The sequence below is a fragment of the Pantherophis guttatus genome, chromosome 3 (assembly GCF_059756535.1).
Source record: "Pantherophis guttatus breed Tessera chromosome 3, ASM5975653v1, whole genome shotgun sequence".
Taxonomy (NCBI): Eukaryota; Metazoa; Chordata; class Lepidosauria; order Squamata; family Colubridae; genus Pantherophis; species Pantherophis guttatus.
Window position 1 is genome coordinate 56,486,568 of NC_142065.1, and position 12,596 is coordinate 56,499,163.

General features: G+C 36.3%; 1 protein-coding gene and 1 long non-coding RNA gene across 10 annotated transcripts in view; one reads left to right on the forward strand and one right to left on the reverse strand.

Annotated features, from left to right (window-relative positions):
• The window catches only part of ST3GAL3 (ST3 beta-galactoside alpha-2,3-sialyltransferase 3), a 203,742-nt gene that overhangs the window by 174,118 nt on the left and 17,028 nt on the right, over positions 1 to 12,596 (forward strand). The window contains exon 12 of one of the 7 annotated variants that reach the window (XM_034414877.3): positions 8,589 to 12,117. The exons of 3 other annotated variants lie outside the window; for them this stretch is intronic. In XM_034414877.3, the coding sequence (XP_034270768.1) occupies positions 8,589 to 8,732 (144 nt within the window). In that variant the 3' untranslated portion in view covers positions 8,733 to 12,117. Of the gene's footprint in view, positions 1 to 8,588; positions 12,124 to 12,596 lie in introns of those variants that run through there. 3 more of the 7 variants (XM_060689875.2, XM_060689879.2, XM_060689877.2) reach the window with 3 other exon arrangements.
• Positions 1,159 to 12,596, reverse strand: part of LOC132711290 (uncharacterized) — a 37,977-nt gene continuing 26,539 nt past the window's right edge. Inside the window, exons 1-3 of one of the 3 annotated variants that reach the window (XR_015733074.1) lie at positions 11,824 to 11,921; positions 3,661 to 3,726; positions 1,159 to 1,325 (exon numbers count right to left, since the gene is read on the reverse strand). This is a non-coding gene — a long non-coding RNA (uncharacterized LOC132711290). Of the gene's footprint in view, positions 1,326 to 3,660; positions 3,908 to 11,823; positions 11,922 to 12,596 lie in introns of those variants that run through there. The other 2 variants (XR_015733075.1, XR_009622111.2) reach the window with 2 other exon arrangements.

Here is a 12,596-nt window from a genome sequence, read left to right on the forward strand (position 1 = left end):
TGTTAAACATCTAACTCTCACAGTACTGTCTAACGTATGTGTATATTTGCCCATGTTGTAGGGCTATAATATTCTTATTTTCTTTACTACCCTCTCTTATTGGTATTATAATTATTATTACTCTGTTGCTTTACATGTACATTGAGAGCGTCTAAATCAGAGACAAATTCCTTGTGTGTCTAATCACACTTGGTTAAATAAAATATCCTATCCTATCTTTACCTATTCTATCCTATCCTATCATATCCTATCCTATCCACCAACATCCTAGTCCTTTTTCATGAATGTAATATTGTGGCATTGTGAATATTCTCTTCAGGTGTAATCACCATTTGTTTTTATTTATACATAGATATATACTTAGCAATCATACTATTTCCTTTCATAGTAAGCAACACTTAATAAAGCCAGAAAAAAGAGTAAGAACAGTAAAGGCAAAATGTAAACACTGAGTCTAGTTTACACCATGCACTATACACCTTCATAATTTTCTGTCTTGCCAACTATATTTCTACTATATCCATATACTGATTCATTCACTGCCTTTTATTCTAGATAAATTTTTGTACACTATCATTTAATCCAAATCTAGCCTTATAAAAATGTAGTGAGAAACAAAAATTTGTTTTTAGATTGATTCAGTTAGTGTAGCTTTTCCTCACTTAGTTTAGTCCAACATACATTCTTGCTTTTATTCTTGACCTTTAGATAAAATTGTCAAAATGTATAGTTAGCCAGATGTTCAGACTGGATTTGGCATTTTTATCCATCTATCAAGTCCTTTCCAAGGACGTGGAATAGGCAAATGTTGATGCTTGAAGGTGTTAGAGGTATTGTCGCAGGTTGTAAGCTGTTCTGAGTGAACTGCCTTTTGCAATTGGCTGATGGTAAATTTATCAATGCCAATGGTGTTCAAGTGGTGCTCCAGTTGTTTTGGGATTGCACCCAAAGCACCTAATTACTATTGATACTTTGTTATTATTATTGTTGTTATTATGTTAATATTGCTGAAGGACAGAATGGAATCTTTTACTTCTCTATTAAGCAGTGAATTCTGTTACCTGTAGAAATGTAATAAGTTAGTAAGAGACAAAAGTCTATATTATACTTCGTTATTTGCTATTGTAGATTGTTTACATGAAAGAAGACTAGCTGCCATTTCTGACATCATTTATTCAAATATTTCTTGTTTATTACATATAGTAGTATACTATACATAGTACAGAAGTATACTGTAGTCTTGTAATATCTTCTAAAGACCTAAAATGATTGTACATTATATCAGTTCTTATGAATATCTAGAAGGGTCACTGAATAATTTTCTTCTGTGAAAAAAGAGGAAAAAATACTTGTTTGTAAGTCCTTTCATTTTCAAGCATAATGATCAAAGACAGATGTACAGACACATAAATATATTTATATAAGCTATCATTATATAAAATGCAAAAAAAAGGTTGAAATGATAATGACAGTAGTTCAGTATCAGACTCTTCAACAAGATGCCCAATAAATGAAACTCCTTCTTGCATTACTCACTGAAAGCATCATGAAAGAACTAGATATTATAGTACAAAGCAAGACAATTCTGCAACTACCCAGAACAAACGCTAAGAAAAGGAGCAATGATGTCAATAGTAATAAATATATACTATATTGTGTAGAATATCCAAAAGGACTTTGGATATTAGTCCTATTCCTCCTAACTAAAGGAACACAGGAATCATCTGCTAAATAATAATGGCATGGGAATAGTATCTCCAGTGCATCATTTGATAGCAATTCACAGTATTTCATTATCGTAGAATCAACTACGAGAGTTAATAATTTCAGCTTTCTGAGTTTGAAGGGGAAGAGGGAGAGAAGGGGACCATCCAGATGTTGAATTTCAGCTCATCAGTTCCAGCCAACAAGATTAAAAGGAGTGATAGCAATTCTAGTCCAAGAACATCTGGAGAGCAACTGATTTCCTTTCCTAGCTTCCAGAAAGTTAGCAGCGCACATAATTTATGAACAATGAGCATTAAACATGTTACACTGTTTGCTAAAATATCCTTTTCAAGTTTTCATTTTCAATAGCTTAAATGGAGAGACTTAACCTCTTCCCAATGAAATTTATGTCCGTATTTGCTTGTTCTGCCACTATTAAGTCAAAAGGGAGTTGAGCATTTAGTGGGGTGACTAAGAAGTGTAGAATTCTTCTCAGCTCAGTGATTTCCTGCTTTGAAAACTCTCTCTTAGGGCCTTCTCTCAACTGAGCTCTGAAAACAGACATAACTGGATCACATAAATGTTTCTGGAGAAAGAGATTTTAAGATATATGTGATGAAAGTGGTTATTTTATATTCACTGATACATTTTTTTTTATTTTTTAATTTATAAATTGTAACATAAAATTTTAAAAGTTTCCTGCATGCACAAGTTCCTTTTGCTTTTAAAAGTGTATCCCCATGTGTCTTTCTATGGAATTGACACTTGATTTATTAAGTTGTCACTGTCATGTTTAGATTGGCCCTTCAAGAAAGTCACAAATGACGATCATGTGACCTTGGATGGCTAACTCTCATTAATGCAAGATGATTGCTAAGTGTCTAGATCTTGGTGTGTTATGCTCTAGGACTGCAAGAAACACGAGCTGCAGTGCAAAGCCAAGCCACCTTAGCCCAGCATCATGGCACAAACTCAGGGCACCCCAGAAAAGTGCAGCCACTCTAGCCCAGCACTGTAGTATGAAGCCGCAGCCACTCAAACATGACCACAGTGTAAAGCAGCAGTCCCAACCACCCTTTCTGACTTTCTGCACTCTGAAGCCTCTGCTGCTCTGCAGTCCACCAAACCAGCTGACCTATATTGGCTTGTCAGTTGACCTCATGAAGACAGTTGACCTGTCTTCATGAGGCCTCCCTGACATAAGCCTTCTTGAGGCAGCTGCTGCCACACAAGGCCTTCTTCCTGAAGTCTTGTGAGGAAACTGCCATTTGCTACTTGAGATGAAGGCCACTTGAAGGGTCAGGCCAAGCATGCTTGGAGCAATAAGACAGTGAAGCTCAAGCTGGGGGCCTTGGAGCGCCAGGTGGCAAAAATGCAGAACTGGGGGCAGAAAGCTGGATAGGGGGAATTTAAGTTCCCTGCAGTTGTAGATGCAGATGGGATGCCAACCATCCAAATTTTGAACAGATACAGCTATAATTTTGGATTAGGTGAAAGTACCATTCATTCAGCACCGCAGTAATTCTGAACAGTCACTGAACAAATTGTCAGAATTTCAGAAATATGTCATAAATAAACACTTAGTAGAGTAGTGATGAAGGACTTGAAAAAATGTTTTAGATTTGTTTAGAATTGTTTTCCTGTTATATTCAAGTTTGAGTTTTTGACTTCTGGGTGAAGATTCCTGAGAAGGCCACGGATAGACAAGAAAACAAATAAATGGATCATAGAAAAAAAAAATCAAATTTTGTCATCATCAACATCCCACTGTAGCATAGCTCAAATCTTTGAACTATTTTTTGAAGAAAAAATAACTTGCTTTTGTTTCTTTCAGAGAAAACAGTAGACTAAAAAGCATGAGCAAGATCTGATAATCTTTTTAAAAAACCAGGACCTTCTCAATAGGCATTCTAATAATTAAAGTCAAATCTTTTCAGTACTAGTTCTACCTACTATCTTCATGATGTCTTTCTGATTCCTAATATTGCTTCTCAGTATCTGATGAGAATTCTGTTGTCTCTGAAAAAAGATAAATAAGAGAATTCAAATAAATTACATCTCAACTATGTAAATATTAACTGTAAGCACTAAACAGTTTTTATTTCCTTCTCCAGAGTCTCAATACTAAGATATTGCTTTCTAATATATTTCCTTATGCATTAATAGTTCAGCCTCATTTTCTATGCACTTTAATAATACAAAGTTTATGGCCATAGTCAGCACTCCCTAAAACAGCAACTGAAATTGATAAGAGTTTTCAAAATTAATGTTGACAATATTTTCCTACAGAGGTTTGGGTTTCTGAAGGGATACTGATTTTACTGGCTGTAAGAATTAGGATAAATTTAATTGTATTTACTTTTGTGGCCAGAATGTAACTGAAATAGCAGAAGTGAACAGCAAAGGATTCATTATAACTGGAGTGGAAGATGCAAAGAATTGTGATCCATTTATACTGCAGCATTTAGACTAGATAATGAAAGAATTTGAGCAATTAGATAAACATTCCCTGGAAGGAAGAGGCAGAACAGCAGCTAAGAGATTAAAAGATTTCTAAGCTTCTTATGCATTAGATGAAGTGGACCCTACTCAATGAAAGCTTATTCCATAATAACTTGTTGTCTTATTTGTAAGATACCACAAGACCTTTGGTTATTTGAATTGCTTGAATTTCCATGCCAAAATGAAAAGAAAAAGAAATGAAGAACAATGTCAAGCAGAATTTTAGCCTCCTGCCTGCTTCCTCCTCTTTAATCAATGCCCAACAGAAGGAAGATACAACGAACAAAAGTGGTGGAGGATTGAGATGGCAGATGTTGCAGCTAAAGATTTGTTCAAAGCCTCAGACCATCCTAACATTATTATTTCTGTTGAGTGACGTGCCATCTTAGTAACAACAGGGCATGGCTGCTAGAATATTTGTCCTTTCAGTCCTCGGCAGCATGAAAGAGCACGATGATAATTAAGCAATGTGAGCAAACCTGCCATCCTTGTTTATGCATATTAAAACAGCAAAGTATACCTTTCAGATCATCATATGATGAATGAATAGGCTAAAGCTGCCACATCTATGTTTCACTTAAGGAGTGGAAAAAATGCTTTGTGAAAACAACAACAACTTTCATTCCCTGCCAATCAAGTCATTCATGCATTGAATTCAGGAATTTTACCTGGAGTGAATTTGAGCGTATAAAACAATAGTTGTATGCAGTGTAATAGAATGCAACAACCACAGAGAACTTAAATGTTTTTATTTGACCAACTGAATCATAAAAAAATAATCACTTGTAAGCTTTTCCCCCCAACAAACCTCTTTTTCACACATGTTAGTTAACATTCAAAAAAGGAAAGAAAAATATGACTATTATTCAAACAATGTCTGCATCATTTTCTTAGACAAAGTTAGGAAAAAAAACCTTCCATGCACAAAACCTGGGTTTTGATGAGTACAGAACTGATGTTGAATTGGACTGGGGATCCCTCAAAACTTTACTGGGAGAAAGAACAAGAAAATGATTATTTTGGAAATGAAAACTATTTACTTACCGTATTTTCCGGCGTATAAGACGACTTTTTAACACATGAAAATCTTCTCAAAAGTCGGGGGTCGTCTTATACGCCGGGTGTCGTTCTCCTGTAACCAGGCAGACCAGCCCGAAAGGCTCTGACGAGCCTTAAATGGCTCTGGCGATCCCAGCTCTGAGGATCCCAGCTCTGACGATCCCAGCTGAGTTCCCTGGAACTCAGCTGGGATCGCCAGAAACCACGTAAAAGGAAAAAAGTTTTTTCCCTTTTACTCTGACGATCCCAGCTCTGACGATCCCAGCTGAGTTCCCTGCAACTCAGCTGGGATCGCCAGAAACCACGTAAAAGGAAAAAAATTTTTTACCTTTTACTCTGAGGATCCCAGCTCTGACGATCCCAGCTGAGTTCCCTGCAACTCAGCTGGGATCGCCAGAAACCACATAAAAGGAAAAAAAATTTTTACCTTTTACTCTGAGGATCCCAGCTCTGACGATCCCAGCTGAGTTCCCTGCAACTCAGCTGGGATCGCCAGAGCCATGTAAAAGGGAAAAAGTTTTCCCCCTCCAGCTTGCTTACCTCAGCTGCTAGTGGCAACGCTTGCCTTACTTTGCTTGCCTGAATCTATTCAGGCAAGCAAGCAACTCCCTGCCTGCAATCAAGCAAGGAGTTAGTTGTGGACTTCAACTCCCAGAATTCCTCAGCCAGCAAAGCAAAGCTGGCTGAGGAATTCTGGGAGTTGAAGTCTACAAGTCTTAAAGTTGCCAAGGTTGGAGACCCCTGTTCTATTGGGTAAGTTTTTTCCCCCTTTGGGAGCTTTAAAAAAAATAGTCAATTGGGGTTTTTTTAGTTGTTCTTTTTTAGACCTAGCCATTTAAAGTTTAGGAAGTTTTAAATTTAGCTTTCATATAAAAATTAAAATAAAATAAAATAAAACAATATTTGTGCAGCTTTCTGAGATTTAGTGTGTTTCTGTAGTGTTTCACTCCAACTACACAAACACACAAAATCTCACAAAGCTGTATGTGGAATTTGTGTGTGTAAAGTGTGAAAGTTGGTTTTTTGGACTTTTTGTGGCTGTGTGAGGTTCCTGCTTGTTGCAGGGGCCATTTTGGGTCTAGCACAGCTGCTTTTACATTGTGGGTGAGCCAGTTGTGTTGTGTTGTGTGTGTTTAGAGTGTGAAAGTTTTTTGGGAGGGCTTTTTGTGGCTGTGTGAGGTTCCTGCTTGTTACAGGGGCCATTTTGGGTCTAGCACAGCTGCTTTTACATTGTAGGTGAGCCAGTTGATGTTTTTTAATTTTTATTTGGTGTGCATTGGAAGAGGGGCAGTCTTATATGGCAAGTATAGCCCAAACCCTATATTTTAACAGGAAAAGTTGGGGGTCGTCTTATACGCCCGGTCGTCTTATACGCCGGAAAATACGGTAATTTGTGAAAACACAGATCGCTGTCTAGGTAGGAAAATGACAATTTTAGTTTTGACTATTGCTTTTAGCATTATGTTATCTATTTGTTTTATTGCTGAAAACTACCTTTAGTACTTCTATAATAGAAAGTCAAAGCATGAATCTATTAACATGTTTTAAATATATCTATATATTATTAAGGGTAATAATTTAAACTGTTGTGCTGCACAAAGATTCTGAGCAGTTAACTGACCTCAGAAGCTCAACAAGGTTAGCTCTGGCTAATCCTTGGATACAGAACCAATGGGGAATTCCAGGGTTGGGATTAAATTGAAATGTCAAAATAACCTGCTGGAAAAATACAATAGCAGCAAATCAATTATTTAATATTCCCAAGAAACTTTGCATGAATAAAGACTAAGAGCCTTGGTAGTACAGTGGTCTAAAGCACCCTGTTATTAAGACCAGCTGCCTGCAATTACTGCAGGTTCGAATCTCGCCAGGCTCAAGGTTGCCTCAGCCTTCCATCCTTTCTAAGGTAGGTAAATTGAGGACCCAGTTGTGGGGGCAACTTTGTATAAATATACAAAAGTATGAAGGCTATTGCTTAACGCATTGTAAGCCGCCCTGAGTCTCCGGAGAAGGGCGGCATATAAATCAAATTTTAAAAAAAAAGACACTAGGAGTCAAACTCAATTCAACTCTACTGTATAACAAAAGTCATTCAAGGTCAAATTAGGTAGGATTACCTGGTTGTGGGAGAGAATTGTCTTTCAAATAATATAAAGCCAATGAACTTTGTGCAGGATCATGCTTCTTCTGAATAGGATCTTGTTACTTAATAAGTTTCAGTGTCTTCCAAACATTCCTTTTAAAAATAACAGTATTGTCTTTTTCATGAAAGAAAAATTCCTTAGAGGCAATGCCTTTATTAGGCTAACCAGAAGTTTTAGAAATAGTTTAAACATTTAAAGTATTCATCATGAAGGATGATGAGTCCAAAAATGTGGGTGAGGGAATGTGACTGATGTGAAAAATAAGCAGGTACAACAGCCAGTAGGAATAGGCAGTCTGAAAAAACATTGGCAACTGGAATAACTTTTCTATAAAGAGAGATTATTGGGGATTTTATCTTTTAAAAGAGCAAATAATGGGAAAGAAAGAACTGCATGAAGCGAGATATAATGTGGAAAAATTATTTAGAAAATGTTTTTCTCTTTTCTCCAACAACATTAAAATAGCTGAAATTGTTATCACGAGGCATTCCCATACCCTTTCATTTCTATTGCTTGAAATGGGATTTGACAGATTTTATGATGAATAAAGCTATCAGAAGTATTTATTGATTTAACAGACCATTGTTTAAGAGATGATTAATTTTTCTGTAATGTTGTTTTTGTTAATTGAGAAATCTGCATATTGTGTCTAAGAGTGAAAGGATGTTAAAATCATGTCTGAATTTTACATTGTCAAAATTTAGGTATCAATCATGGTTTAATTTTTCTTCTTCTCAGCAGTCCTAGGGATGTCCTGGATGAAACTATTTTAGTACCAATATAGCATCATTTGAATTTCTGAGTCTTTCACCATATCTAATTTACATGACTTCAAGATCAATTTAGGTTGTTTTATTTCCCTCTCCCTCATCTCTTAAACGGTTTAGAGATATAAAATCTTGCACATTTTTGTGACATCTGAGTTGACTAGATAAAGATAAGTCAAGGGTCTCCTTGTATTTCTTTTCTGTTGGCTAGTGGGGATATCTTTGTACATTGTATGTGGTTTCTTTTTCATCAAGGAATATATCAAGGTTATCAAAAATATATAGATTATATAAGGGTTATCAAGAAAATCTTATTCGTTTCCATATTTTCCTAGGTTGAATACACAAATAAAAATACTAAAACAAAGTGATTAACATCACATATATGCTACTTTTGTCTTTCCTCTAGATTCACCTAGTATTCTGCAGGATACGCTTCACTTTGGATTTGTGGAGTTTCTTTCTACCTTTTCTGATGCTCCTGTTACTCCTGATGGGGCATAATATCAGATTGCTCAATCAATACTGTAATTCTGCGGAAATTATGTCTTGATCCCCAGAGACAAAAAAGAAAACTTTTGCACCAAATGGAAAATTTTTGCTGGAAGAAACACAAATGTCTTCTTTCTACCCTCTCTTCAGATTTCACAGAAAGTTTGTTGCGCAATTGAAAGCTGTTCAGAGTCCCTCAGAAAATGAGAGACTGGAAGAGAGGGAAAAACAAAGGAGAGAGAGGCTACAAGTGTGTTGCTTCCAGGTCCAAGGACAATAATAATAATCAGGGGTTTTATGAGGATATTATCTTTGCAACAGGATAGCTCTGGTTGTTCCACAGAAGTTTTGAATTTGTGTTCTTTGGATAAAGAAAAAGGTAGTCAGGACATTGTCATCACAATAACTTTTGCCCTGTCTAGAGTCCATCCGGTGTAGTAAGAGCATAATGGAGAACAGTGATATTGAATGTGATATTGAGTTAAGGGAACACAGGACAATTATTTATTTATTTATTTATTTAGTCAGTCAATCAGTCAGTCAGTCCTATTTCTATACCACCCACTCTCTGAGGACTCTGGGCGGCTTACACCAAAGACAGTATACTAAATAGCATATTGCCCCCAACAATCTGGGTCCTCAGTTTACCTACCTTGGAATGATGAAAGGCTGAGTCAACCATGAGCCGGTGAGATTTGATCCGCTGATCTGCTGAACTAGCAGTCAGCTGCAGTACTGCACTCTAACCACTGCGCCACCTCGGCTCTTATTCTTATTCATGGGTATGAGCCAGTTGGTGTAATGGTAAAGGTGATGGCCTAGAAACAAAGAGACTGACTTCAGGTCTTCCCTTAGGCATGAAAGTTGCCTGGGTGCCTGGGCCAATCACTCTCTCTTAACTCACCTCAAAGAATGGTGGTTGTGGGAAAAATAGGAGAGGATGGAGTTATTATGTAAATTCAGTGTCTTGAGTTCAATAACAGATTACCAAATGCACATATAATAACAAAAAACAAACAATGTTTGAAAAGCTTTTGATTGCTGGTTTCCTTTGTAAAAAACTTCCATAGTCTCTTTTGTACATTTTCCCTACATCATGTTTGGTTTCCCCAAAGGGCAATTTCATTTGGTTCATTAGCCATGTTTATCGTTTTCAATAAACTATTGTTTTTACTAGAAATGGAAATCTTCAGTTTGTGTTGCTCTTTTCCATCTGGATTGTTATGGCTTTACAAAAGCTGGGAATGTTTTCAGGAACTAAAGAATCAGTTGCATTTATTTGTAATGGTGAGAATTTTCCAAAGTCATGCTCATTAATGAATGAAATGTACTTGGTTTGGTTTGCTCTTAATAGCTCGGCAAACTTCATAGCTAGCCCTTCAAGGGAATACAGGTGTGACAGCTGTCTAGTCTTCTGTCTTTAACATGGACCTAAAAACTAGTTAGGCACTGATGCATAATGCAGAGAAGAGATGGCTGCTTATAGTTTACAATGTCAGAAAGGAAACATTTCTGCAGCCATCACAAATGGATGTGATGTGGAAGCTGAAGTACCCATTGATAACAATAATAGTTGTGTGCAACTTTTCTAAACTTGGTCCCAGTGTCTATTAGAAATAGCTCGGCATTCACTTTCCAGCTGTCAGTCTCTTATCAATTGAACAAGATGCCTGACTACTTTAGTTGCCCTTTGGGAATTTCTTCACCCCTTGCGATAGTACCATTTAATTATACATATAGCAGCAGGCATTTGGCCTCAAAATTAATAGCTTTGCTACAATTGCACAGTGACATAGTAGGATTTTAACTATATTCATAAAAATATGATATCAAGCTGCTGGAGCACAGGAGATTTAATGAGATGCTAGCAACCTCTTTGCATACATAATCCTGCATGTTGCATTTGAAAGAACAGTATTTTTTTAAAAAAGCAAATCTAAGGCAAAATATCTGTTTCTACAACATTTGACTGAAAAAATTGAAGCCTAAAAAACTTATCTCAGAAACTCACCAAGATTTTAACACTTTCCAAGTGTTACGATTAGTATAAGTATCTCAGGCAGGTTTATTCCCCCAAAAATGAATTTAGGTGAATTTTTTAATCTTCCAGAGAATTCAGCATTTAACCTGGTGATCAAGCTCTGCCTCTATCGTACTCTCTGCCAGCCCTGGCACGAGATAGTGATTAACTTGTCTTCATGGCCGCATATTAACCATGTCTGAAATATTCTGCGTGATTAAACCTATTAGATACAATGTTTCTACCATTCTCATGGTCAGTTTCTGTTTGCTTTCTAGTACCCCAAAAGAAGTTAATGAGATTACTTACAGAGATAGAGCTAATGCAAGATTTAGGAGTGCAAATGCAGAAATTAGAAGTGGGCACAGGGACTTAAATGGTAAAAATTCAAGCCGCTTGGGGAAAAGGAAAATATTTGCTTAGTTTGGGGATAGTTTCCTTTCAGTCTTTCTTGTAAGGGGGAATATTCATAATTATGTATTAGTTGTTTCTATAAATGAAAGTTTACAGTAGTTGGAAACATATGTGGAATAAAGAAGACTATTAAGGGCATGAGAAGAAGCTCAAGATCAGGAAAGAAGGTCTGGGGATCAGGAACTATTAGCCACATTTACATACTTTGTATACTTTATAAATAAAATGGATGAAGATTTCTGTTTCATCTATTTAAAGACATAGTTATGGAGTAGTCCAAAATGTTGCACTAATCAATCCAAACATCTTTGGATCAAGCTTCTAGGAAATGAAAAGCGTCTAGGCTACCCTGCATAAATAAACAACTAAAGCAAGTTTAAAGCATTAAATTCTAGGAAAGATCTTTATATTTCTTCCAACAGGTACTCCCTAAAATTGTTGGAATGAGTTCTTTTGAATCCCATTTTTATATTAGTAGCTTTTGGAGGTCAAGCTCCTAATTCATAGAGAAAGTTAGAATTGTCGAAAAATCTAACAAAATAATGAAAAATTAGAACTACTGCATCAGATGGCAACTGCTGTTTAGTAGTCATCTGAATTTTTGCAGTCCAAATCTAGTAGCCCTAGGAAAACTTCACTACAATAGCTTAAAAAATTTTAGAGGCTGCAAATGTAAGTTTAAAATTTCTCTCCCCAACTCTGAATGTACAGTACTCACCATCTCTTCGATTTCTTTTTTAATGTGCACCCACACTTTCTTTCTCTTTTCTCTTTCCCCTGCTATTTATTCCCTCTCCTCCTCCTATCCGGAGCTGTTTCTGTGCTCTGCATCTTCCTTAGCTTGTCCATCAGTGACAAAACCTGACATATCAGTGGGCAGGCACTGTATCCTGTCTTGCCTAAGCAGTTGTTCGGGAAGTTCCATAGCTGTAAACTTTGCTGTGATTTCTTTTCCTACAACATGAATCTGTACCAGAAATGCATTAAGAAAGGAGTGCAGCACTCCATGTAGTAAATGCGATGGAAAACAGGGTGTACACTGGAAAATTCTTTATGAAATGCCTCAATGTTTTTATACAGGAAAAATCAAGAAAATGTGGGTATTTTATTTCTTTATATGGATATTTTCTTATAAAAGCCAAGTTCTGGAATTAATTTGTATAAACAAAAGTACCTGTTGGTAGCTTTGAAAATATTCTCACATTAAATATCTACACTTAAATTATTTCAGTTCTTTCAGGTTAGGTCATTCCTTTCTGCATAATATAAAGTACAGAACAAAATACTGCACTCCTTCCCACTCACTTATTGAAGGGGAAATTGCATTGTTTTTCATTTTAAAGCTATCCTGTAGAAACAAGGTAACTAGTACTTCATATATTATATAATGTATTCTATATGACCTCATTAGCTAAAATATTTTATCAAGATGTTCCTAGACCAGCCTTCCCCGATCTTTTACTTTTCAGATATAGTAGACTAACTTCTCAT